The following is a 24,484-nucleotide window of genomic DNA, read 5'->3' on the forward strand; positions in this document are numbered from 1 at the left end:
AATGCTACCCCTTGTATGGGAGAGGACATTTGGTCTAGCAGGCCTAAAGAGTGTCTAGTTCCTCCGAAACAGCCACCCTTCCACTGGCATTTGCCCAGAAGCCCCCAAGGAGTTACTCTGGAGGTGCAGCTCCCCTCATCAAGGAGACACAGTGTTGCTCCACCATCCATCACCATCCATCAACTGGTCACTGAGTGCAAGAAACACAGGTACATGGACAACACAATCTCCTCCTTTTAATCTCCTCTCCACTTCCACTTGCCCATGGCTTGTCCCCCAAACATGTGGAGCTTCCTTGCTCTTTCCTCCAGCAGTTTCATTCTTTGTCACTAACCTAAGACTGTGAACATATGCCTTTCTGATCCAATCTCCTCCCAAAATTTCCTGCATCTGAGCCCCTCTGCATTTTGTTTCCCTGGTTCTCTGGTATTTATGACCTACCTCTTCATTCTGCTCTGAAGAAATCCCCATGCTGCAGAAGTCAGCTGGACAAGCTCCCTGTGCTGCAGCAACCACATTGTCTCTAGAAGCATTCGCATTAGCAGGGGACAGGTGATGGATTCATCATTGCTGGTGCAGGACTGATTTCCCATGTGACATTTTCCTGAAGTTCAAGCTGGATTCACAGATCATAGATCATACATACATACATACATACATACACTGAGATATGGACAGAGATTTATTGAGATATATATGCATCATCATAAGTCAAACATATACAACTACACACAACCATAATTTGCTTTAACAGTCCCATTCCTGGTGATCTCTGTTACAAGTTTTTCTGATGCACACCTGTCTTAGGAACTTAAGAACCCCTCTAAATTCAACATGCAAAATGACACACATCTGACTGATTACCTGTCTCCCATGTATCTCTTGCATCTGCACTTTTGAACTTCTGATCTGCAAATTCCTACTGATGTGGAGTACACTCATCAACCTGGAGTCTGTTATCAGTACAGTTAAGTTGCTCATCAACCTGGAGTCTGTTATTAGTACAGTTAAGTTGCTTTAGAAGGGTCCGCATTGCCACAGGAAAATTTTTCAGACTCAGCAAACCGAAGCAGGTTGAAAACCACTGATAGAGGTTTTGGGATTCTAGGAAATGTCTAGGATTATTTGGAGGCTCTGCACTTTTAGAGCTGAAATGTTAATAAGAAACTATTGACATTAGTTGGGATGAACACTGCTATATTGACATGAGAAGGAAGCACAGACTGAGGGGGAAAAAAGGTCAGTGTTTGACAGGTGGGATAATAAGTCGTGTTTTTATGACCAATGCAAAATGCAGTGGTTGCGTTGCTATATACAGTCCACCAGGTAAACCGAGCCACTGTGTTTCCTTTATTTCAATTAGCTACGAGTAATTTGCTGAGATATTCAGGGTAATGTGTAACTGAGAGGTTCTGAGGGCTGTTCCCAGCCTACGGCTACAGAACCTGACACCTCTAAGCAATGTGGAACATTTTTAGCCTCTGCTGGAGGCAAAAACTGAAAGTTAGACACCACAACCGTAATTCCTCCCCAAATTGCTAGGATGGTTTCTGCCAGGTCCTTGCCCCACAGCCACACAACCTGGGTGGGAGCTGGGGTAATGACGCTGCCTGAACACCCTGGGGGAGGAGGCTGGTTGCAAGGGGAGTCTGTGCGATACCTCCTCCCAGCCTTCACAACCAACTCAGGCAAACAAGCAGATCATGTTGGCGTGGAAAATTTGTCCAGTTGTCTTTGATCACACAGTGAGTTTTGTCAGATGGGAGAGCAGCAGCTGCCTTCCTACATGGGTGTTAGGCAGCTTTTGTGTCTGGTCTTCTGCACACCTCCATAGAGCCATAAAACTCTACCATTCTTCCCTGCTATGGACATTTCAAGCTTCACTGATTAGGTTTGCATTGTATGTAGCTATTAAAGCCAAACATTTACAGTCCTTCCAGTTTTGCAGGATAATTTCAGAAGCAACAGCCCCAAAGAAGTCCTTTTCTGTAGTTGAATAACCTGATTTGTACAAAGATTTTAGCAAAAAAATCTGGGCTATTCTGATTTCTATGTGGCTTCCCTACCTTCCTAAGAATAATTGTGCCAAATCCTCCAAGACACAAGATAAACACAGTGGTTTCACTTTATTATAACAAACAATAAATTTTTCAACGCTGCCTCACCAGGTCTCTCATTCGCCTTTGTCTCCAAAAGGTTTTGTTTTCATCATTTTGCTACCACATTTACATAGAAATGCACTGGACAGCTGAGGGGATTTTATTGTCTCTTACATTTCCTGTTCTGTAGTTTAATTAGTCATTTCTGAAAAGAACTTTACTTAAAATAAGAGATTTCCCACCACAAGAGAAAATTAAATAGATGAGCCCCAGACAGCCGAACGCTTCTGCAGGAGCTTCATTCTTGATGTGTTTCAGGAGAAACAAGGACTTGGTTCAGGAATCAAGTTCAATTATCAATTGCATTTTGGCAAAGCAGCAGGCTCAAACTTGGTATGAGTGCAGCAACCTGTCCCTTGGGTATCTCCCAAAGCCCAGCTCTGCTTCTTCCTCCCAGTCAGGAGAGAATTCCCTATCCACACACCTGCATCACCTATCTGACACCAGCATGAAAAAGTTGTACAGCCCGCACTTTGCTCCACACACATCCTCACAAAAGGAACAGACCTCCCAAAGATGCTGCTCATATCTCAGTCTCCCGTTTCCTCCACTTGGTGGCTGCAAACTGAGCCAATGGAAGAGATGGTTCTACAGAAACACCAGGACCTCCTGAAGATGGGTATGGAGGGAGAATGCTGTCCCCATTTAAAACATTCACCAGTCAGGGCAGGGAAATGCAGCTTGATGTCCTCCAAACATAGCCATGCTCTGCTCTAACGCCAGTGTCTTGACATTTACCTGATAGCCAAATACAGAAAAAACTCTGTCCTTATTGATATTGCACATGGCTTTCAAACGGCTTGGCCAATGCAACTCCTCATCCTCTTTGCCAAATGAAAGAGGAGGAATTTACACATGGACAAGCAGAAACCTTGGATGAGAAGCAGCAGAAGAATTTGGTCCTGGACTTCTCCACTGGCCCAGACAAGTTCATTTGTCTCTGTCGGCTCTTGTCACAGGACAAAGCTTGGAATTTCTTTCCAGGCATAGTTTTTCTTGCTTTCAGAGATTTAGAAGATTTTCTCCATCAGTATTTTGTTCACTACCAATAGACCAAATAATCTAAATCAGCACCTGTCTTTTCAATGATTTTCTTCTGCTCTTTCACACCTCTGGTTTGTATCCCCTAAAGGCCATGTCTGCATTACAAAAGCAGGCAAGGGAATCATGGCACCAAGGGTAAAATGGTATGGAGTTGTTGGGGAACATACAGCAAATCCTAAAATAAACTGGCCTTACCTCTCCTATGGCTTAGGACAAGATATCCCTTGCTCTTTGCCTAGCCACTGTCTGCAACGTACATGTTGGCTGGGCCAAAACCACACCAGCAAGAGCACCAACAAGTTGAGTGGTGCAAGGAGAGAGATGGAGCAAGACACAGCCCTATGACCTCCTTGGTCACACACAGGAAGAAAGATGTGGACATCACTTAGGCTGAGCACTTTGGCAATGGTAACGCCACCTGGGGTGGTTGTAGGTCTCATTGCTCTGGGGAAACATCATTGCAGCCTTCCAGTACTTACAGGGGCTTATAAACAAAGAGGAAGAATAACCTTTTAACACAGCAGATAGTGACATGACAAGGGGGAACAGTTTTAAAATAAAGGAGAAGAGACTAGTTTATATATTAGGTAGAAATTCTTCACTAAGAGGGTGGTGAAGCCTGGAGCTGATTGTCCAGAGAAGCTGTGGCTGCCCCATCCCTGGAAGTGTTAAAGGCCAGGTTGGATGGGGCTTGGAGCAACCTAGGATAGTGGAAGGTGTCTCTACCCATGGCACGGGGTGGAATGAGATGATCTTTAATGTCCTTTCCAGCCCAAACCAGTCTGGGATTCCATCATCCACCGCATCTGCTGAATGCGAAGATAAGCTGAAGATAACTCCACCACAAGTCATGAACAGTTCAAGGTGTTCACCCATGCCCTGTCCTCTCCTGACCATTCCTAGCCTGGAAGACCTTTTGCGGTCCTGGTAGCTTCCATCCCTCCTTTCATCCTGCTCAGCTGAGCATGGCTCTCCCAGTTCCCACAGTGGGGGATGAAGTCTCAGTGCTCTTAAATGCCTGGAGGTATAATGAGCACTGGAAAGGAGTGAATCAGGGTGTTATGTATCCAACCAGCCTAAAATCTCATTTTCTTCCTCGGCAGAATGAGTAGGGCAAATGTAGTCGTGAGCTGTCACTCCAGTGTCAGCTGTCTACATGTGCAGTGCCAGTCCAGCACCTGGATCAAGGTTTGTTTCAGCAGTGCTATGCACTGCTTGGTGTGGATGGCACCCAAGAGAGTGGGGAAATCGGTTGGGATATATTTTAAATGCCAGAATCTGGAACTGTGATAACAATTTCCTCTGAAAATAGTACAACCCAGGGGACCATTCACAGACCTGTGAAAAAGGATCTATCTGAGCAGTGGAAAAGTTGGCTCTTTCTGCAATTGTATGGTTTGAAGGCATTCACAGTATTTGGGGATGCTCTTAACTTCCCTCATGGACAGCACCCACAAGATCACCATAGCCACTCATTTTTCCCAGAGAAATTTTGATGGTGTGTTCAGAGACAACATCCAAAAGAAAAGTCCCTAAATCCCAAGCCACTCTGTATTTTTTTTTCAGTGCCCTATTTGACAATAAAATTGGAGGAGTGAGTCTTACCAGCCTCAGTGCCAGATTTCAGGTGATGCCACTGAAGATTTATTTTAACTGAACACCTGCTTCTGAAGACTCAGACAAATATATGCACATTCCCAAGCAGGCTCTGGAATAGGTATGGGGTTAAAAGCATCCAAGCATCCTGCTGCAGCTAAAAAAAAGGCTGGTCTTGATGTTCCAGTGGCCACTGTGATGTGTCAAGCTGCCCAGTTGAGCATGGGTTACAGCAACTGCTCGCTCCATGACTGTAATGGACTGGATACAGCTCTTTTGTCAGAGCAACCTTCATGTTTGCAAAGCTGCTTCTGATTGTGAATTGCAGTCCCATACAGTCCCTTCTCTAACCAGTCATCAGTGCCACTCGGAAATGTTTGGGTAGTTTGAAATAAATTTCATCAGAAAAACCACAGGTTTCTGTAAAGGAGTACAACTGTCCTGTATTTTCTGGCATGGAGGCTCCCAGAACAACTTCTCCTTTCTCCAGGACAGGATTATTACATGTACTGTTGCTAAAGTGTCCAATAGTTATGTTCCATTAAATCCAAAACGGAATTTATTTCTATTCAGAGCCAACTCCCACCGCCTCAGATTCACCCATGAGTTAAGGAGAACTTTTTCTTGCAGCTCTTCTCCCCACCACATGGTAGAGACTATTCTCTAAATTGTAGAGTACCCTACTTTCAATCCCATTTGGTAAACCCATGGGGCATCAGAAACCTGAAAAGAACCTGTAAAATACCTCTCATAACCTCCATGACTGATAGCACTGATCAGATCCAGAAGCTGAGGAAGAGTGCTACCTGCCTGCGCTTACTCTTCAATGTAGTTTGTATTTACATCGCTTATATCCAGAGCCTGGCTACAATTTTGCATGGACTTTTGCAAGCTTTGTTGCTTTCATATTGGTCTCTGAGCTGAAAACCCCTTCCTGTTACCACTGCTTGCCCTTTGCCTTGCCTGTGATATGGTGATGGTAATTTCTCTTTGAATAAATACCCACCTGGGCAAGCCTTGGGATGCATTTCATTCCTCTTCCCATCACTGAAATATTTACACATCAAAGGGAGTCTCCTTATCTAATGGGAGTTAGATGTTCATTAAAGCAACACACAGTCAGTAACAAAGAGTGTTGCCTTGCAGCCTGGGGTGGTCAGCAGGCACTGAGCTCCAATCCACACTGGCAGTGACAAGGGGCCTTCATCACCAGCTGCTGTCCTGAGAGGAGTACACAGGAGGGGCCCTGCTGGCCAAGAGGCCTCTGCAGCAATGCACAGGCCAGGAGACCTGCTGCGTCCCTTAAACATTCCCTTGGAATTGGGCTTCCCGCTCTTCCAAATCAGCTGGGTTTTAGGTTTTTAAAGAACCTTAGCACCTTCTGAATCAGAGGCCAAAAGAACCCAGCTTCCAGAAAGCTGTAGGTAATGACCAAGCAGTGTTTCAAGGGCATTTTTGAAAAGACCAAGGAACCCACACCCTTGAAGTGAGTGCCCATTTCCATATTCTGTCCTCCGTTCATACTCATCACCTCCTCCACCCCAGAGACTGTAAAATAAACACCCCTCATGCCCTGGTGAACTGTTATCATCTCCACAGGCAGCTCACACTGCACTTCCTGTCGGAGTGCCTTACTCCAGAGGTGTTTGCATCTGCCTCCCCTGTGGCATGGGGGTACCACTCATCAGTCCATGGACACTCTATCCCCAGTGCATCCTGTGGATGTGACACTCTATCCCCAATGCACACTGTGACTGCTGCGATGGCCTGGCTTTCCTGCTCTCTTGCTGGTTAAGTCAGGATAGTCCCCTCTGTTCCACCTGCTACAATGGAAACAGGACCTGAAGCTGCTGCAGAACTAGGTGGACATGATCTACAATTCCTCACCCAGGCCAAGAGAATTCTCAAGAGGTCCTCCAGATCAATGTCAAGCACCCACTGCACCATCCTGCCACCACAGCTACCCCAAAAAGAGCAGCAGGGTGCCCTGAGCCTGCCCTCAGCACCACCAGCCCTGGCACCAGGAACATTTCTGCCAAGAGTGCTCCGTGGGCTGCAGATGTCCATGCCAGACAGGACCCCAGGATTCATGCCCACCCTTCTGGCTTCTGTCTGATGTTTCTCCTTGGAGGGGAATAACACATGAGAGGCCCAAAAGTATGACATTCCTATAGACCCACGTGGCTCTGGCCAGCCAGCCACAGCCCTTGAACCTCTCATTCCACTTAGCCTCTCAATTAGTTCTTGCCTTCGTGACAAGTTCACTCAACACCCTGAGCAATTAGAAGCCAGAAGGCATCAGCTTTGTCTCAAATGATGAGCCAGATTAATCAGCTCCAGTTGCACTGAATTACCCAGACAGGGCTCACGGCAACAACCTCCAATTCACCAGCAAAGCAGCCAGAATCCCATTTTCACCCAGGATAATCAGCAAGGATGTGAAAGCCAGATGAATGACTAGGTGAGGGTGGGCAGCTGCCTGTCAGGAGCTGGAATATAAGTCAAAGCACTTTGAAATTAAATCCTCACTTTGACAGGGAACTAATGCAGAGATTTTAAAGTAGGTGTAATAAAGTTAGACAGGCATATGTGCAGCCTAGCGCAAGTTGCCATGCTTTGAATAAGTGTGCCCCAGCTACACGAAAATGGAGTTGAAAAGACAAAGGGAATCTTGAATAGCTCCAAACCAGCTTGGCAAGATTTTAGAGATGGTAGCAAGAGGTTTTAGTAATGGACCTAAGTAACAACATTGTCAAGAGGAGATTTGGTGCACAGTTGTGGCTGTCTGGGATCTTGGATTTCACATCAAGCAGCCAGCTCATGTTGCTCCTGGCTTTAAATTAAGTTATTTATGCCCATATGGATAGACAGAGGCATAGTGGATGGAGCAGTGATAGGGATCCTCACCACATCTCTTGTCCTCGGGGTGGTTAAGACATGCTGTTAGGAGCTCTTGGGATTACCCAAGAGTTGACTTTTCCAGAGGTGAATTTAAGCTTTGATATTTGTTCAAGCATCACCCTCCATCTGCACACTCTAGAGCCTGCCACCAGCCACTGGCAGCTCTCCACAGGGCAGCCCTTATTGAGATGCCACGAGGGTTTGCAAACTTGTCCCTGCTCCATCTCCAAATGCTGTTCTCCTGATAGAACCCCCAGACAGAACCCACCCAGACCCCTCTCCTCAGCTGCAAATTTTCAAATGCACTTTGGCATTTACAGTGAATTCTCAGAAACTGGAATTTCGGAAATCACTCCAAGTCAAAGGGGTGCCTGTTGAAGAAGGCAGCCTGGGCGATGCACCCCAGGCAGCGCCAGGACATCTCAGGGCTCTGCTGCTTCATAGCGATCAGGAAATTACCCCAAAAACATCAAATGCAGAAACCTCCGCCCCTCGCCTCTGCAAGGTTTCCTCGTCTCTCCCCGCACCCAGAGAACCCACCCAGAGGTGCCGCTTGGTGGGTGCAGCAGCAAGGTGGGGGACGCTGGCGGATTCCCCGCTGCCCTCCACGTCACCGGAGAAACTCCCAAGGCCCTCCCCGCCGCCGGAGCCCCCGGCGCCCCCTCCGGCGCCCTCCCCGCCGCCGGCCCGCCCCGGGGATGTCCCCGGCAGTGAGTCCCGCCCAGGGAGCGGCGGAGCCGGGGCGGCCCCCGGGGCTGCCTCCGCCCCCGGCCCGCCTCCGGCCCCGCCGTTCCATCCCGGGACGGGCCGACCGCGCTGACAGTCGGGCTCAGCGGCCGCCGCGGGAGCATCAGCCGGGCAGCGCCCGGCGCTCCTGCCCGCGCCCACCTGCGGCGGCGGCTGCCCTGGGCGCGGGGCGGCGGAGGCGCTGCCGCCGCCGGCTCCGCGTAGTCCCACCCCGCCTGCCCTCCAGGATGAGCCCTGAGTATTCTCTGCGCTCCTTGCTGCTCATCATCCTCGCCACCTTCTCGGCCAACGCCAGCAACTGGCTGTGAGTAGCCGCGGGGCGAGAGGGAGAACACGGACACGCCGCAACTTGTTGGTAGCCCTGGGGGCGCGGAGCAGGTGCCGCGGGGTTGGGTAGCACCGGGCGCGACCCCCTGCAGCGATGCTGCTCGGTCCCCGCCGGGGCATAGGGCGCCCGTCGCCATCGCGTCCGTCCCCTGTCCCCGCTGACCCTTGCCGCCGTGGCGGTGGGGTTGCAGCCCTCATCCACAGGCAGGTGGGCGGCAGGGGATGCCGACTCTCCCCAGCCGCTCAATGGCGGAGTGTTATCGCAGTTGATGGGAATGGGTCTGGTTATCTAGCCCCGTCTCATTTTTTGTCCTTAAGTTAGGAATCCGGATCACACCGGGATCACGGGTGGAGGTCAGGACGTCGGGTCGGAGTGGGGCCTGGGTGTTGGCGAGATGCCACTCGAGGGCCAGCGGTCCAGGGGAGGATTTGGCAGAGCTGGAGCGGCCAAACGTGCTGGGCCCGGGGATCTGCAGCGAGCAGGGCTGCCCACGCCTCGCCCCCCCATTCCCGGTAAGAGGACGGGTGTCGGGGGGCTGTTGCACGCCGCAGAGGAGCCCGATGACATCGGGAACCCGCTGAACAAACACTGAAATAATGTGTAAGGTAAACAGGGGCGGAAATCGTTCTGGAAAATTCCTACGTGTTTGCCAAGGCGTTGGGACTACTTTCTGAAGAGGACACCCCCCCTTTCCCCCTTCCCGGGTCAGACGGGATAGAGCATGACAGCACTTTCCCACCTAACTTTGAACGAAGGCATCGGTTCTTCCTAATAAATCTGCTTTGGTGGGAGATGGTGCTTCCCCCGCTGCCCGTGTTGGCGGCTGACGGGAACTAATTAGTTCCCGTGCACGCACCCAGCAGACCCGCTCTCCAGCTTAGGAGCGTGGGCCGCCTCCATCTCACCTTCATGGATTTCTCTCGGCAGGGGCAAGTACACCACACAAGTTAAGGAGTTCCCAGGATTGTCAGCATGAAAGATCCTGAGTGTCGTGTATCCCAAACACAGGTGCTCAGATGGGCACACATCCCCTGTGCAAAGAGTCCTCTCTGCATCCGGGTACAGCTCCTGCCTTTACATTTTGACTTGCTGGAGGCTGTGGGATGTAGGTGGTTTTTGGAGGATGCTCACCAATGCCTGGGGAAACTGCCAGGTCAGCGGCACTCTCCAAGTGTCCTGCCTGTGGGAAAAGGTGGCTGCCTAGGATGCGTTAGTGCTTAGTCCTTTTCCCCTCCTTCTTTGCCAGATGGAGCGATTTGCATGCCGCACGTCTCTAGCAACTGGTGGGTGGATCATAGCAGCTATCAAGGTGGTCTTTTAAGCTGTCATGCTTCTAGTGAAGGTATATTGGGAACTGTGGGAGTGTTTTTCCTGCAGGAAGAAAGTCCTGCTGAGAAAGCTCTGTGAGATGATGGCAGATCTTTGGAGAGGAGCAGCTTTGGCTGCCCTGGGACGGGCACGGCGGAAAGTGGGGCTTTCATGAGTGAGGTCGGCAAGCTGCCCCGCACGGATGTGCAGAGGTGGGACTCCCCTCAGTCCCCGGCGCCGCACGCAGCTGGAATAGGATTTGGGAGGCGAGGCGGAGTGGTGATTCGCCGCACTAGTCAGGGAGGGCTGTGTGCAGCCGTCCGTGCTGGCAGAGCAAGGGTGGGCGCGGGGGGCTCGGCAGCAAAGAGCGGAGGGCTCATTCCTGCCAACAGGGGAGGAAAAGCAGATACATTTCAGTGCGTTTCAAAGGAAGGGGATCAACTTTTTTTGATGTTGCAAATGTATCATGATAAAAGGATCGTCCCCCGCTCAGTGCTTTTTATTCTTTGCCTTTAGGATTAAGACAATTCCCATTGTTTATCTTCTCACATCAGAAACAAAGACTGCCGGAGGCAATAAACAGAGTTAGAAGGATCCCAGGAATTATCAGATATTCGAGGAATGAGTGTGCCTCGTATGTCTTCACGTGTGTGGGCTCAGCATGCTCGGCGTTATCCCAGGGCGCTGCCAGCTTGTGCCCAGCACACGGGATGGATCCAGCCTCGCCAGGCACATTGTTCTGCACAGAGGTGTGTGCACGGAATGGCAGCATGCGGTGAAGTTTGCTTTTCCAGAAACCTGCTGGATTAGAGATTAAGCTCAGTTGTGAGCTTTTTTTCCTCTCCTCCTAAAGCTCTAAAGCTTCTTTCGACCTGTACAGACTCGCATTCCCCCAGTGCTTTGGAGATACACTGCTTGCAATGCTTGAGCTAAGGGTTTCTGTAAGCCTGACTTTGTGGGGAAAGCATTTGTTTTGGCCATGCAATGAGCTGCCCCATCCAGTATAAAAAGGAGATGATGTAGGGATCTCTCAAAGGGATGACTCTGCTACAGTGGCCATTGAGCTGGAAGGGATTTCCCAAATCTTTTCATTAAACAAACCAGCCTACTTTCTCCCTGGTTAGGAAGCAAACCTCAGGTGGTTTTTATCAGTGTTTTGAGTCTGGGGAGTTGCTGCTTGCCTTGTTGCCTATCCAGAAAGACTCTGTTCTCCAAATCTGAAGAAATACGCTATTCCCACTTCTTGTGAAAGCCTCAGACTTGCTCTTCTTTCTGCCTTTGGAGGCTCTGATTTGCCTCCCACCTCTTCAGGCAGAGGTTTGTAAATTAAATAAAGGGCTGTAGACAGAGCCTTTTATATCTGGTTGGCTGTGCGCGGGAAGGTCCCTCTGACTTCTGCTTTATCTCTTAAGGAGTCCAGGGCTGTGCTTTTTACAGGGGAAGCAGATGAGTTACTTTTCAAAGCAACTTGCACTTCGTAGACACTTGAACCCACATGTGCAGTGATGTGGTTGAATTTGGAAGCAAGGCCTCATCCTGATGCTGAGCGTGTTTCATAGAGACTTCTAGCCAAACAAGCATCATTCCACAGCTGGCACAGGAGTGCCAGGCTTTGGTTTTAGTCCAGTTGTTTAGTTAGTTAGTTATTAATTTATTTACCTATTTTGGAGAGAAGGAAGTCCATGTGAAAAAGTGAACTAGAAAATGTGCAAAGTGGGTTATGGATGTAAGCATCCACTAAATGCATGAGGCACTGGGGCCCAGAGCCTTGCTCTCTAGCTGTTCAGAGGGTTTGAATGATGAGAGAACAGAAACAGAAAACATCAGATACAACAGGATAGGGTCCTTTAGGGGTGAGACCCCTGGTTATCAAACTATCTGGGAATCATTACAGCCTCTCTCCATTTTCTTGTAGCTAAACTGGCTCTGGAAGAGGCTCTCCATATGGACATGCTTGGTCTGAGATATTTTCATGCCATTTTAGAGCAGGGTGTACCACCAGCAACTCTGTCTACCCATTCTTTACAGGGATTTAAAATCTCCATCTGGGCTTGGAACTTGGCTTAAAGGGCCAGGAGCACAGATGGGCTTTTAAAACCTTAAAAAAAATATGAGTGCTCTGGGAAAGCTTGAAGACATTGTGAAGGTCCAAACAAGCCTGGCTAAGCAGCTGCTTTCTAACCACTTTCAAAGGCTGGTGAGGAAGGGATAAAAGGAATTTGGATTTCCCTGACCTCCTTTCATCAGAACATCACAAAGTGCTTTCAGACAGGTGGCCCAATTCTCTGTGCCCATCTTTGCCAGCTTAGGAGTAGGGATGTTGCAAGAGCAGCCGGAATGCTCATTTTGTTTGGGTCATTATGCAATGTAGAAGATTTGAGAGGAAGCATGCCTGGGTCCTGCATTTGCATCCTTCTGGTTTTAAACCAGGCTTTATTTTTTTCAGAGTCTCCACAGCTTTGATAGTGGGGAGAGATCACTTCATTTGGAGCCTGGCATAGTTTAATTTTGTACAACATTCTTTGCATTATCATTGCAATGCTCCGTCTTCCTCATGGTGAGGAACCAGTTCAGTACTTTCCCTTCAGATGCCATGCTGCCATGGCACAGATTTGGCAGGTGCTGCTAGCTCTAACACAGAGCTGTTCCTGCCAAGCTCCACTCCCTTCTCCATGCTCCATGGTTTTTGCTGTGAGGACAGTGTCAGGAAGGTTCTCTGGTCACATCTGAGCTGGTCCCAGCAGCCAGGGTGGTGAGTTGCACTATTTGGGTTTGATGAGGAATTTCCTTACCTTGAGGGATGCTGTGGGTTGGACGAATGGCTCTCCACTTCTGAGATGCTCAGGGCTCCTTTGCATTGCTCTGAGAATCCTGTCAGATCCACAAGGTTGGTGCATGAACCTATGGAACCTGTTTCCAAGGCTGGTTTCCTACCTGTGAGGTAGGAAACTGAAACTGCTGGATATATATTTTAATTTTTATTTATTTGTAGGTGTTGCCACTTCTGACAATACCAGCTAATTTTAGCTCAGCGATGAAAATGGACTGGTTGTGGGTTGCACCCTGCCGGTTGCACCCAGTGGTCCTGGCACTGGACTTCCAAACAAGTTTGGCTTGTCTCTGAGCAATGGTCCTGTCTGGCAGACACCCTTCAGGGCTGTGTTTGCCAGGGTGTAGAAGGGCCCTGTGCTTTCTAGCTCCTTGGTGGTGATGGGCATTTCTGTCTTTTCCTGAGAAAGCCTCAAGTAAAATTACACCCCTGTCTTTCACAGCAGAACCTAACTCTAGGGAGGATGGACAGGAAGGAGATAAAACCACTCTGCATGCCAGGCTATGAAGAACTGGATAAGCTCCAAAAATGAGCAACAGCAAGAGGCAGGTTTCTTTTTTGCAATGGCTTGATGTGACTCCATGAATCAAAACTGGACTTTTGCACTGAAGCAAAAAAGTGTTTATGTTACTTTGCTGAGAGCTACTGTCTGCTTGATTAATTCATCCTTGTAGATGTAGAGAAATGCATTACAGCCACTTACTTAAAATTATGAAATTGCTGAACAATCATGGAGGTTAACAGTTTCTAGAAGATTCTTCTGTATTTCCTTACAAGTGCAATGACACTGGCTCTTACAATAATTGGTGATATTTTCTTAAAGCTTGAAAACTTGCAGTCATCCAAGGCTGCTTGAATGGTAGACTCTGCTCTGCATATTCAGTGCAGGTAACCTCTGCCTTCCCTACCCAGGGGTGTCTGTCCCCGACACCTGTGGTTGACCCCTGGCAGCATCCTCCAGGCTCTCTTGGAGCTGCCGCCATGGGCTGTTGCACTTCACAGCCAGGAAGCTGTCTTGCACGATCTGGCTGGCTCAGCAGAACTGGAGCCAGTATTGTGATTTCATGAAATTACTTGGGGAAAAGTAATTGAGTCTCTTGGCCAATGGAGAGCAGCCTGGGGTCTGTTGAAAGTTGGGTGAGATCAAACTAATACTGTAGAAGGCTTTTTTTGTCACGTATTTGCAAATTCTGATCAAAACCTTAAACTCATCAGATTTTCTGCAATGAGGTCTAGCCTGAAGCACTGCAGAAGTTGGCCTGCACTTGCCTCCCCTTGCAACAAGGCCTAGGTGTTGTACCTGAATCCAGGAGTAGCTTCTATTGTCTTATAAAGGAAGTAAAGGAAATTTCCTACACATTTAAACCAGATTTCCAAAACAGTTGCTGTTCAGGCTCTTCCCAGCTTCCATCCTGCTCTCCCCCATTAAAAAGTGGAGATTTTGCCCCTGCATGCTCAGAAAGCCAAAAAGCAGCACTGGCTCAGGACCAGCAGCTGGCCATCTTGCTGTCCCCAAAGACTTGTGAGGGGGGAGGTGAACCACCACCAGTGGCTGGGACATGGGTGTTTGCTGGGTGCACGTGGTGTTAGATGCAAGGTCCAAGGAATGGGGGACAGGAAGTGTAAACTCACCCTTGAGCTGAGGGATGGAGGTATAGGCATAGCACTGCCTCCTCCTGGGCGACTCTCTCCGAAGCTGTTAATTGGAGGTGAAGAGTAGGTGTGAAAAGCAGGCTTCAGCCAAGAGATGGTGCCCTAACTGTGACAGGAAGGATTGAGGCAGACCGCTGTATTTTTTCCAAGGAAGAGACCAGACAGGTTCTCAGGTGATGACTTGTAAATCATAGTTTACGCTTAGAAAGGCAGGATGTGTAATCCCAGGAGGGGAATGCCTGGTCCCTAGGAGGGCCAAGTCTGCTACAGAGCCAGTAGCTGGACTAGGGCAACCTTGCAGGTCTCCTGCAAATCCTGACAGGAACATTCCCAAGCTGGCAGGCTTGAGGAACCATGTATGTGGTGGGCCCTACTAACCTGGAGCTGTTGGAACACTGAGACTGGCACTAAGCCCAATGTGGGACACCATGAGAAATCATGGGAGCTGTGTGGCCTGCATAGAGCATCATCTGGCCTGCCGGACTGACATCTTTCCATGGCTTCACTCACCCTGCTTGCTAGGAGAAAGCAACAAGGCAAAGATAAAACACTTCTCTATATCTGCAGGATGGCTCCTTGTAAGGAGCCATAACACTGGTCAGTAACTCTCCCTGCATGGATATATCTATGGAGACAGATAGATGCATGCAGGGATGCATGGGGTTTTTCCATGGATTTTTCACATTATAAACAAGTCTTTAATTCTTCCCCAGAAGAAGCTTGCCTGCATGAGCTGTCTCAATCCTTAGGACAATCCCAAGCGCTGACTGTCCCTGCACCCTCAGGAGGCACAGATATGTTCTTGCTGACCCCTCCACAAGCACGGGAGTGTTTGCTGCCTCTCAGACAGGAGCAGAGCTGAATCATCTTCACAGTTTAAGGTTTGGACAAGCTTTTTGTGGCCTTGGCCACTCAACCTTGTGGGAAGGTTGAGTATTCGCTGGGCAGGGTGAAGCTTCTGAGCCTGATTTCAGAACATGCATTGAGTGGTTTATCAGGGATGCCACTGCCCTGGGTCTGAAAGTTATCATCTTCAGGAAAATATTCCCAAAATGAGACAATACAAAGAGTTCACATTTGAAACTCATTTGTTTGGAAAAAAGAAACCTCTGCTTTCTCCAAGGTATCTTCTCTGACCCACTTCAATTGAGTATTTGTCAATGACTGAAATTTTGACACCTTCCATGGCAGGGAATCTTCTCCCCTCTCCTCCTGGTTCTGTCTGCCAGATGCTATGGCTCTTTCAATGTCTCCTTGTCATTTCACTAATTATTCATGAAAGTATTATCATAATTTTTATTTAAGCAGGGCTTTCTGACATCCCCCACCTTTCCAAAGCTCCCTGGATTTGAGATTTACATATTTGCCATCTTGCAGAGTGCATCAGCTGCAGCTGCTTAAATTATGGGCTTCAATCCTGATCTCAGTACTTCAGATGGGAAAAAAGGAAGGGCTTTCAGTCTGTTTTCTCCTAAATCAATGACTCTTAAGAGGGAGTCTGTTGTGCAAGTGACTTGCCTGGATTTAAAGGCAAGAGAAAAGAAATATACAAGGCCATGATGAAGCAAGAAAACAGAACTTAAAAAAATGGTGTGGGCAGCAGCTCTCCTCTTGAAACATACTTTGCCCAGTCTTGGAAAAGGAAGAAAATACGCCATTGTTTGAGTTTGTTTTCCACAAACAGGGCTGTTTTGAGGCTGTATGTCAGACTTAAATTATAATCTAGAGCTCTGCATAGCAATTGAGATGTGATGTCTTGATGGAGGATCTGCATTGAGACTTTGTAGAGGGCAGGAGCTGTTTGTTGCTTTCCTCCTGCTGTGCCTGTCTATCTGTCTGTGCAGCTAGACGAAGGCTTTGGCTGCAGATTCTACCACTTCAGCCCAGGGAAACAAAGTTTGGAGCAAAGTTCTTGTTAACAACCAGACAAAGCGCTACAGTCAGGTTTCCATGGGGACCGTGGGATGCTGCAGATGTGTTTGGTTCCTGACAGCCTTGGTGCTCCACAGCCCTGAGAAACATGAGATGGAAGCACCTCTGAGTGCTGACAAGGGCAGAGCATGTTTCCCAGTTCTTACTTAACTCTTCATCTGCCCCAGAGAGGGGAAAGGGATAAGATAATTCCTACCTGGTGCTCCTGAATGTGGTGTGATGAGATGCCATGTGAGAGCCTCAAAGCTGAGGTCCTTCAGCAAAGGTCCTTCCTTAAATCCTTGCCTCAGCCTCTGGATCCTGAATCAAGGATCAGGATGGGAGCCTCCTCCCCCATCAAAAACCTTGTCTTTTGTTCTCCTGGATGAGTAACAAACTAGTAGCATGATGGGGCCACAGCATTTTAGGCACAGTTGTCTCCATCTCCACAGAGGGGCTGGCAAACATAGGCCAAGGAGAGGTGATAGGACACAGGACCTGTCAAGGAGGAGAGAGGCCAGAGCACTGTTCTGGATAGTTTCATCTTATTTGTCTGCATTGCAAAACAAATTACCAGACCTGTTCTTGAGAGCTGTACCTATCTTTGAAGCATCCTTGGCCTTTGTTTTATAATCCTGAATAGCATTAAATGTGAGTTGGGAAGGCACCTTATCAGGTGCATCTCCTTGGAAAAGCTTGAAAGGCTTTTGTCACACTTTACTTTATGCATGCTTTGAATTTATTACTGCACATTGCCCAGAGAATCTCAGGCTGGGAAATATATTAGAAAAGGAGATGATGCCCCATCCTGAGCTGAGCTGATAATAATGTGGATGCTACATCTGTGTCACAGAGGTCTTCCACCAATGTGTCTGCACTCAAAGCAGGCACTGACTCATCTGTAGGACCAGTCTCACTGGCTTTGCAGGAGCTGCTCTTGCCTGACATGATAAATGCCAGGCAGAGGGGGAAGCAAAATCAGCACAAGGAGTTGGTACTGGAGATAGATTCTGATTTTCTTGGCTTCCAGGCTCAAAGCTGGTCAATAACCCACATTGTCTTGAACTGAATCTTGCCACTCTGCTGTGTGTCTTCTTCCCCATGCCCAAACTGGAATAATGGTTGGACCTGGGAGGGGACAGCTGTTACAGGCACCCTCATTCAACATCCTCAAAGCTCCCAGAGGTGGTTTGGTGCCTTCACGCCAGGTCAGCCAAGTGCAGCAAGATGTGAGAACAGCAGTTGTTGCACTCCATGTCTGGGACTGCACCATGGGGTTGGGGACACCCATTGCATGGTGTGGGGGGCAGCAGAAAGGTGACAGTCCTGAGTTTGGCCACAGTGGGTTTTTCAAGCCACCTGTTTACATCAGGTCCTGTCTTCTGCAAGCAGGGCTGTCCCCTTGGAGGAGCAGGAAGCCTTGGGCAAAGATGATTTGCTGGTATAAAGGCTCTAACAGCACTTGACTCTGAAACCCCAGCAGCCTGCCTCTTCCCGCTGTCAGAGAAGCATTGCCTCCATGATCACACACAGGGAAAACTGAATACTTTTGACATCTCGCCATGCAGACTTCCCACAGACACCATGAGCCAAGACAGCTTTCTCCCTGGCTCCCACGCCCCCCAGTTGTGAGCATAAAACCAAGCTGGTGAATAATTCTGCTGATGCACAGAAGAGAAAATCTTGTTTTCTCCTCCTGGGGCAGACTGGCAGGGTTAATGGGAGGAAGAGGCTGTGACAACTTGATTTTGTGGCTGAAGTCAGCAGATCTGGCTCCTGGGACACATGGGAACAGGCAGGGAGCAGGAGCCACTTTTGCACAGTCACTTCTCAGAGACAAGCAGGGCTTCAAAAGAAAAATCCTTTGCAGGATGTTGCAACTTGGGAGGAGGAGTTAAAAAAACACACAAACAAACCCACAAGTTCTGTAGGGCTGGGAAATGCAGAGTCAAGGAATGAAGTTTCCAAAAAGCTCAGTAGTTGCAGCTCTTGGTGCAGAGGAGGTAGCAGTGTGAGACAATGCTGACAATTCCCAAGGACACTAAAGCTCAGTGTGGTTGGTAGATGGATGCAAGTATGAGTTACACCTGTCCCATGCAGGGGACCCTCCATGTCCACAACAGGTCAGGGCTCTACTATGGCAGCATCATCTGAAGTGGCTACCAGCAGCCACAGGAAGGAAGGAGTCTCATCTACACACCTGCTGACACAGTCACTAATAGTTGTAGAGGATATTGAATTATCACACAGCCTCATTGGAAAATCTGACTGGGACTATCTTAAGCTCCTTCTGTGTTCCAGAGGTTGGGGCAGGAGGATGGAACTGGGAAATGGGCAAGCATGGACACCATGCCCACGCACAACAAGGGGTGGGAGGTTGAGTTACTAGGATGTGCAGCAGGGACAATCATACCCACACACTGGACAAGGAAATGCTGAGAGGTAGTGAGGTGCTTGCTCTTCAAGGAGTTTGCTCCCTCATTCCCCTAATACTGACACCCAAGAGCAGCTCTGTGACTCTTACTGCTGAGGATGGCGCTATGGAAAGCAGAACACATGGTCCCCTCCACACAGGGCTAGTCTTTTCCAGATCAGCAAAGACCTCATTGCCCTATTCACAAGCTGGGCTGGTGGAGGAAGTGCCCAGCCTGTGCAATTTTGCCCTGGTAGGCTCCTGATTCTGCTTCCTTGCTTCAAATCCTGCTTGAATCCCAAGTGACAGGAAACCTGGCAGCTCCCAGAGGCCATCCCTGCCTGTTGGGGTCTGGGGCAGCTAAAAGCAGCCTCCAGGAGGGAAGTGGTTTGGGGGGCAATGTTTGCCAGTTATGAGCACACAGCCACGCTGTGGGAGCACTGTGGCAGATGGAGCTGGCAGCCAAGTGCCTGTTCTGCTTGTTTTGGCTGACTTTGGAGACCTCTGGCTTTTCCTAGTAGCACTTGGATGTGCCAATACTCAGGAGACCTGACCAGGCACATTCAGACAGTGCTGAAAATATCTTCCTTGCAGGCAACAGAGGCAAAGGGGAGCCAACAGCTGGACTCTCCAAGAGATAGGAACTAGGCTGCAGAGGGATGGTCTTTTTGCTTGGGCTTGTTCTCTGTCAGCCAGAAATGCATCCTGCAGAGTCACTGCTATGGTACATTTAAAGGTGACCCAGATGGGCAGCAGGTCTCAGCTATGGAGGGGGTAAGAGGTTCAGTCTCCTTGCTTTCTGGAAGGCTGAACATGGGTCCCAGATGAATATGGGCTCCCCCAGCCTTTGCCTCCTAACCTGTTGTGCTGGTGTCCTGGCAGGTACCTGGCAAAGCTGTCTTCAGTAGGGAGCATCTCTGAGGAGGAGACCTGCGAGAAGCTGAAGGGCTTGATCCAGCGCCAGGTGCAGATGTGCAAGAGGAACCTGGAGGTGATGGACTCGGTGCGACGCGGAGCCCAGCTGGCCATTGAGGAGTGCCAGTACCAATTCCGCAACCGCCGCTGGAACTGCTCCACACTGGATACCCTGCCTGTCTTCGGCAAGGTGGTGACACAAGGTGAGCTGGAAGGACGTGTCTGGGGTGATGCTGCTGGGGAAATGGCTATAAAAGCAGCCTGGTGGACTGCAGGTGGGATTTTGCCTGCTTGCCCCTGAACCAGTGGCTGTATAGCATCAGGAATGGCCCATCCAGTGTTGGATCTTGGGGTGGATGGGTCCCTGTGCACTTCAGTGGGACTCTGTTCAGTATGTTGGGTACAGCATATTCAGACTCCTGCTGCTCCTCAGCTCTCCTGAACCTTTCCCACACCAATTGACAAGGACATGCCAAGTTTGAACAAAGGTCCTAAAGTCGCCCTGGTCTCATCTCTTCCCCACCAAACCTAGGAGCTCCACTCCATAAAGCCATGGGTGCATTTACTCAGTCTCTTTCTGGGCAGTGCTGAAGCAGTGGCTGCTGCCAGGCTGGCACATGGCCACTCTTGAGCAGAGTATCAATGGGGGCACCGTCAGGAGGATGGGTTGGTGCTGCCTGGCATGGGAAGAACATGTGGCAGCATCATCCCCCACCATCAGCCTTCAGGGTTGGATATGGCCAGGGCAGCCCCCAGCTGCACCCTGACTTCCAAGAAGCATTGGACTGTAATCCTGTAGAGTGAGTATACAGAGGGGAAAACCCCTCTGCAACCCCTTAAGATCACTGAAGCATCCCTTGCCTCCCCTCAGGTGCTATCTCTGCCTCCCCTCAAGCACTGTCTCACCTCCCATCCCAGGACCCCTAAACCAAAGCATCCCCCTGGCTCCTTTTTTGACTTTCCTCCCCTCAATGCAGGGGTGAAGATCTCTTCTTGTGAAGATTCAGGGACTGGAAATACCAGAAATACCAGAAACTAAAAGTCGTCTCTTTTTAGGCAGCCACAGCACAAACCGACCAACATGATCCTACTATTAACCTCGATTAACTTGGAGGCAGTTCAGTCCCACACTGGCTGGGTCCTCCCCAGCCACTGCCAACTGGGCCACCAAAGTCTGGGATGCGACCACCAGAGTAGCTGCCCTCTCTCTGACTGGCAAGCTGAGCGATGCCTGCTCACAAGCCATTGCCCCTCTGTACCAAACATGGGACCACCCCAAATACCAGCCCTCCTTGCTCAGAAATGGAGGGTCTGTGCCCTCAACCAGCCTCAGAGGATAGTGGGCATTGTGTGTTGCTAAAGCTGATCCCTGCCCCTGCTACTCTGTGTGTTCATGCCCAGGAATGCGCCCAACTTCCCAAACAAGTTTTTCTCAACCATGTGGCACCACATAGGTAGACACAAAAACTGGGACTGCACTGCACCCTGGACACTAGTGGGGTTCTGTGAGGTGCTTTGGGAGCAGAACAGGGTTTTGCAGGGTAGTTTGGGAGGCATTGCGAGCTACACAGCCCTGTGAAAGAGGATGGCAAGGATCTGCAGCTGCAGGAAATGTTCCTGGATGTGGAAAGCAGACAGGGCAGCTCTGCCATGAAATCTTTCCTGCATCCATCTGTTCTGGATGCAGGAAGGATTTCATGGCAGAGCTGCCCTGCAAGCACAAGGCAAGACTGTCTTCCATATAAGCTAGAGCTCTGCCCACATTAGCAGTGCAGCCTCTGTCTCTCCTATTGCCAGGTTTTATCATTCATCCATCATTCATGTTTTTAATGTTATGGGGCAGTTCCCAGCTTCTTCACTATTGCAAGAATGGGCTCTCACTTCTGCAAAACATCTCCCAGCACCCAGGGGTCTCTGATGAGTCAGGTCCAGGCTTGGCACTAAGCAAACAGCATCCCCGGGGGTGGGGACAATGAGGGTCCTGCATGTGCTGCCTCTGTCTTAGGAGGAAGTGACAGAGCAAAGGGTTTAGCCTGATAGCTCTGTACAGCATGTTTTGCCAAGACCTGTCTTTCAGACCAGGTTTTCAGGGGAGTTTATGTGCCACACCATAGTTAAGAGGGGAGAAGAGACGCATGTGGCAGTCCACCAAGAGCCTTTGGCCACCGGGCTGCATTGCCTCCAGAATTCCCGCTCACGTTGCCTCAGACTTTCTGCCACCTTTCCCACCATGGTTTGTGCCATTGCAGGGACACGAGAGGCAGCGTTCGTCTATGCCATCTCTTCAGCAGGGGTGGCCTTCGCTGTGACCCGTGCCTGCAGCAGTGGCGAGCTGGACAAGTGTGGATGTGACCGCACAGTGCAGGGGGGCAGCCCACAGGGTGAGTGTTTGAACAGGGAGCAGCTGCAGCTGTATGGAATCGCAAAGTAGCCAAAATACCTGCAATTCAAACCCACTCTCTGAACCCATCCAGAAAAGAGGGAAAAGTTTAAAAAAAACAAAATGCTGGTTAGTTCACGTGACTGCCTCAGAAAGACACCTGAGTGCATCACCCACTGGACTGAAAACATCTTGTCCATGTGTTCCCCAGGGCCACACTCCCTAGCTTCCCCTGTTCCCATGTGGCGCATACTAGTAGGCAGCAAGACAGAGAGAGGGCAGGCCAGCTGGATTTTAGGAAGAGTAGGGCTGGAGAGTTCAAGCACTACAGGGTGGCAGTACCTGTCTCATCTGTGCTCTCTGCCTCAGGCTTCCAGTGGTCGGGCTGCTCCGATAACATCGCCTACGGTGTGGCCTTCTCGCAGTCCTTCGTTGACATCCGTGAGAGGAGCAAAGGGGCCTCTTCCAACAGAGCATTAATGAACCTCCACAACAACGAGGCAGGGAGGAAGGTAATGGCAAGGAGAGAACCTAGGCAGCTGGCACCGCTCTGCAGCATCCCAGCCAGGCTCTGCAGCCATGGCTTGAGCCATTTGGGCTTCTTTTAATCCCATACCCACCCAGCAGTGTTTTCTGCACAGCCCTCCGAGGCCCTATCCTTTGCGCCCTCCCTGCTATGTCCATCCCACACTGATCATCCCATCTTGTTCCTTGGGTCTGTTCCTCCAGGCGATCCTGAACAACATGCGGGTGGAATGTAAGTGTCATGGTGTGTCAGGCTCATGTGAGTTCAAGACGTGCTGGAAAGCCATGCCCCCCTTCCGCAAAGTGGGCAACATCCTGAAGGAGAAATTCGATGGTGCCACAGAGGTCGAACAGAGTGAGATTGGATCCACCAAAGTGCTGGTGCCCAAAAACTCCCAGTTCAAGCCACATACAGACGAGGACCTCGTCTACCTAGACTCCAGTCCTGACTTCTGTGACCACGACCTCAAGAATGGGGTCCTGGGCACCAGTGGGCGGCAGTGCAACAAGACGTCCAAGGCTATCGATGGCTGCGAGCTGATGTGTTGCGGCCGTGGCTTTCACACGGACGAAGTGGAGGTTGTGGAAAGGTGCAGCTGCAAATTCCACTGGTGCTGCTCCGTCAAGTGCAAACCCTGCCATCGGGTGGTGGAGATCCACACATGCCGGTGATGCATGGGGGAGGGCACCCACCTGTATCCTCTTTAACTGACCCTGCTGCTCCCTTGCCCCACAGCCAGGACTGAGGAAGTGACCCAGATGCTGCAGGGAGAGCACAGCTCTTTACAGAGACAGAACCACAGAGAAAAACAGATTTTAAAGAAAAAAATATTTAAAGTTTAAAAAAACTGGTCATTGTTGGCTTTTTTTATTTTATCTGCTTTGCTGTATGTATTGCTGAAGCCAGAGCCCCTTGGTATCCTGTGCCGGCAGATGTGTTTGCTCTCTGGCTGTCTGGGGACCTGTGTGATGCCAGCTCCTGTCGGATGGGCTCCTGCTGCTTTTGGAGTGCTGCAGACAAGAAGTGTTTAAGGCAAGGGTAGTACAGCATTTGAAATCTTCTATTGTAGTTATTTTTGTTTGTTTAAAGGCATGTGCTGAGCATCCTGGAGTGCCACTGGCCTGGCTAAGCCTCAGGAAGAGAAGGAGCACAGCCAGCCTGTGCAGCCAGGTGCATGGCAAGGGACAGGCAAGTGGTGACAGGCTGGCACTGTCCTCCAAGATTTAAGTCCATGTGGAGCTCAGCCAGGGTGATCAGTTCATGAGGGCAATGTGAGACACTCCTGCACCCCCTTGTTGTGGGATGCTCAAAGGCCTCCTGGGAATGGATGGATTTTGGAGCAGCTCCAGGGACTGCTCTGATTTACAGAAGCTCCTCAGTAGCTGCCTAGGGCTATTGGAGGACACAATGGTCCCACCATGCTCCCTTCTCCCATCTCTTCTCCAGTACCTGGTTCCACTGGAGACAGTGAAGGGCAGTGATACCTGCAATCCACTGACATTTAATGGAGCTGAGAGCTGATGGGAGAAAAACCAAGTTGATTTCTTCTCCTCTGTCCCATAATTGCCCCCACCTCACAGGCATCCCACAACAGGTCTCCTCTTTCTCCTCCATGTGCCCACTCTCCTCACTCGGGAAGACACTGGGGGACAGTCCCTATCCTGATGAATGCTGGGAAAAGCAAAAGAATAAAGTGGAGCAATTGGGGGTGAAGGAATGCTAGTGCTCTGCCCCTATTGCTGTGTCACCCTTAGGAAGCCACAAGAGAAGGAC

General features: G+C 49.8%; 1 protein-coding gene across 3 annotated transcripts; it reads left to right on the forward strand.

Annotated features, from left to right (window-relative positions):
• Positions 1-8,517: 8,517 nt before the first annotated feature.
• Positions 8,518-23,771, forward strand: WNT4 (Wnt family member 4). 3 transcript variants are annotated; one of them, XM_030963964.1, is made up of 5 exons: positions 8,518-8,751; positions 19,773-20,008; positions 22,055-22,186; positions 22,555-22,697; positions 22,915-23,771. In XM_030963964.1, exons 1-5 carry the CDS (start codon positions 8,675-8,677, stop codon positions 23,380-23,382), a joined length of 1,056 nt encoding a protein of 351 aa, XP_030819824.1. In that variant the 5' UTR covers positions 8,518-8,674; the 3' UTR covers positions 23,383-23,771. The 3 variants fall into 3 exon arrangements, with proteins under 3 accessions (XP_030819824.1, XP_030819823.1, XP_030819825.1); XM_030963963.1 differs by lacking the exon at positions 8,518-8,751 and adding an exon at positions 10,705-10,832; XM_030963965.1 differs by lacking the exon at positions 8,518-8,751 and adding an exon at positions 15,292-15,447.
• Positions 23,772-24,484: the final 713 nt, after the last annotated feature.

This window comes from Camarhynchus parvulus, chromosome 21 (genome assembly GCF_901933205.1).
Source record: "Camarhynchus parvulus chromosome 21, STF_HiC, whole genome shotgun sequence".
In the NCBI taxonomy this organism is placed as follows: domain Eukaryota; kingdom Metazoa; phylum Chordata; class Aves; order Passeriformes; family Thraupidae; genus Camarhynchus; species Camarhynchus parvulus.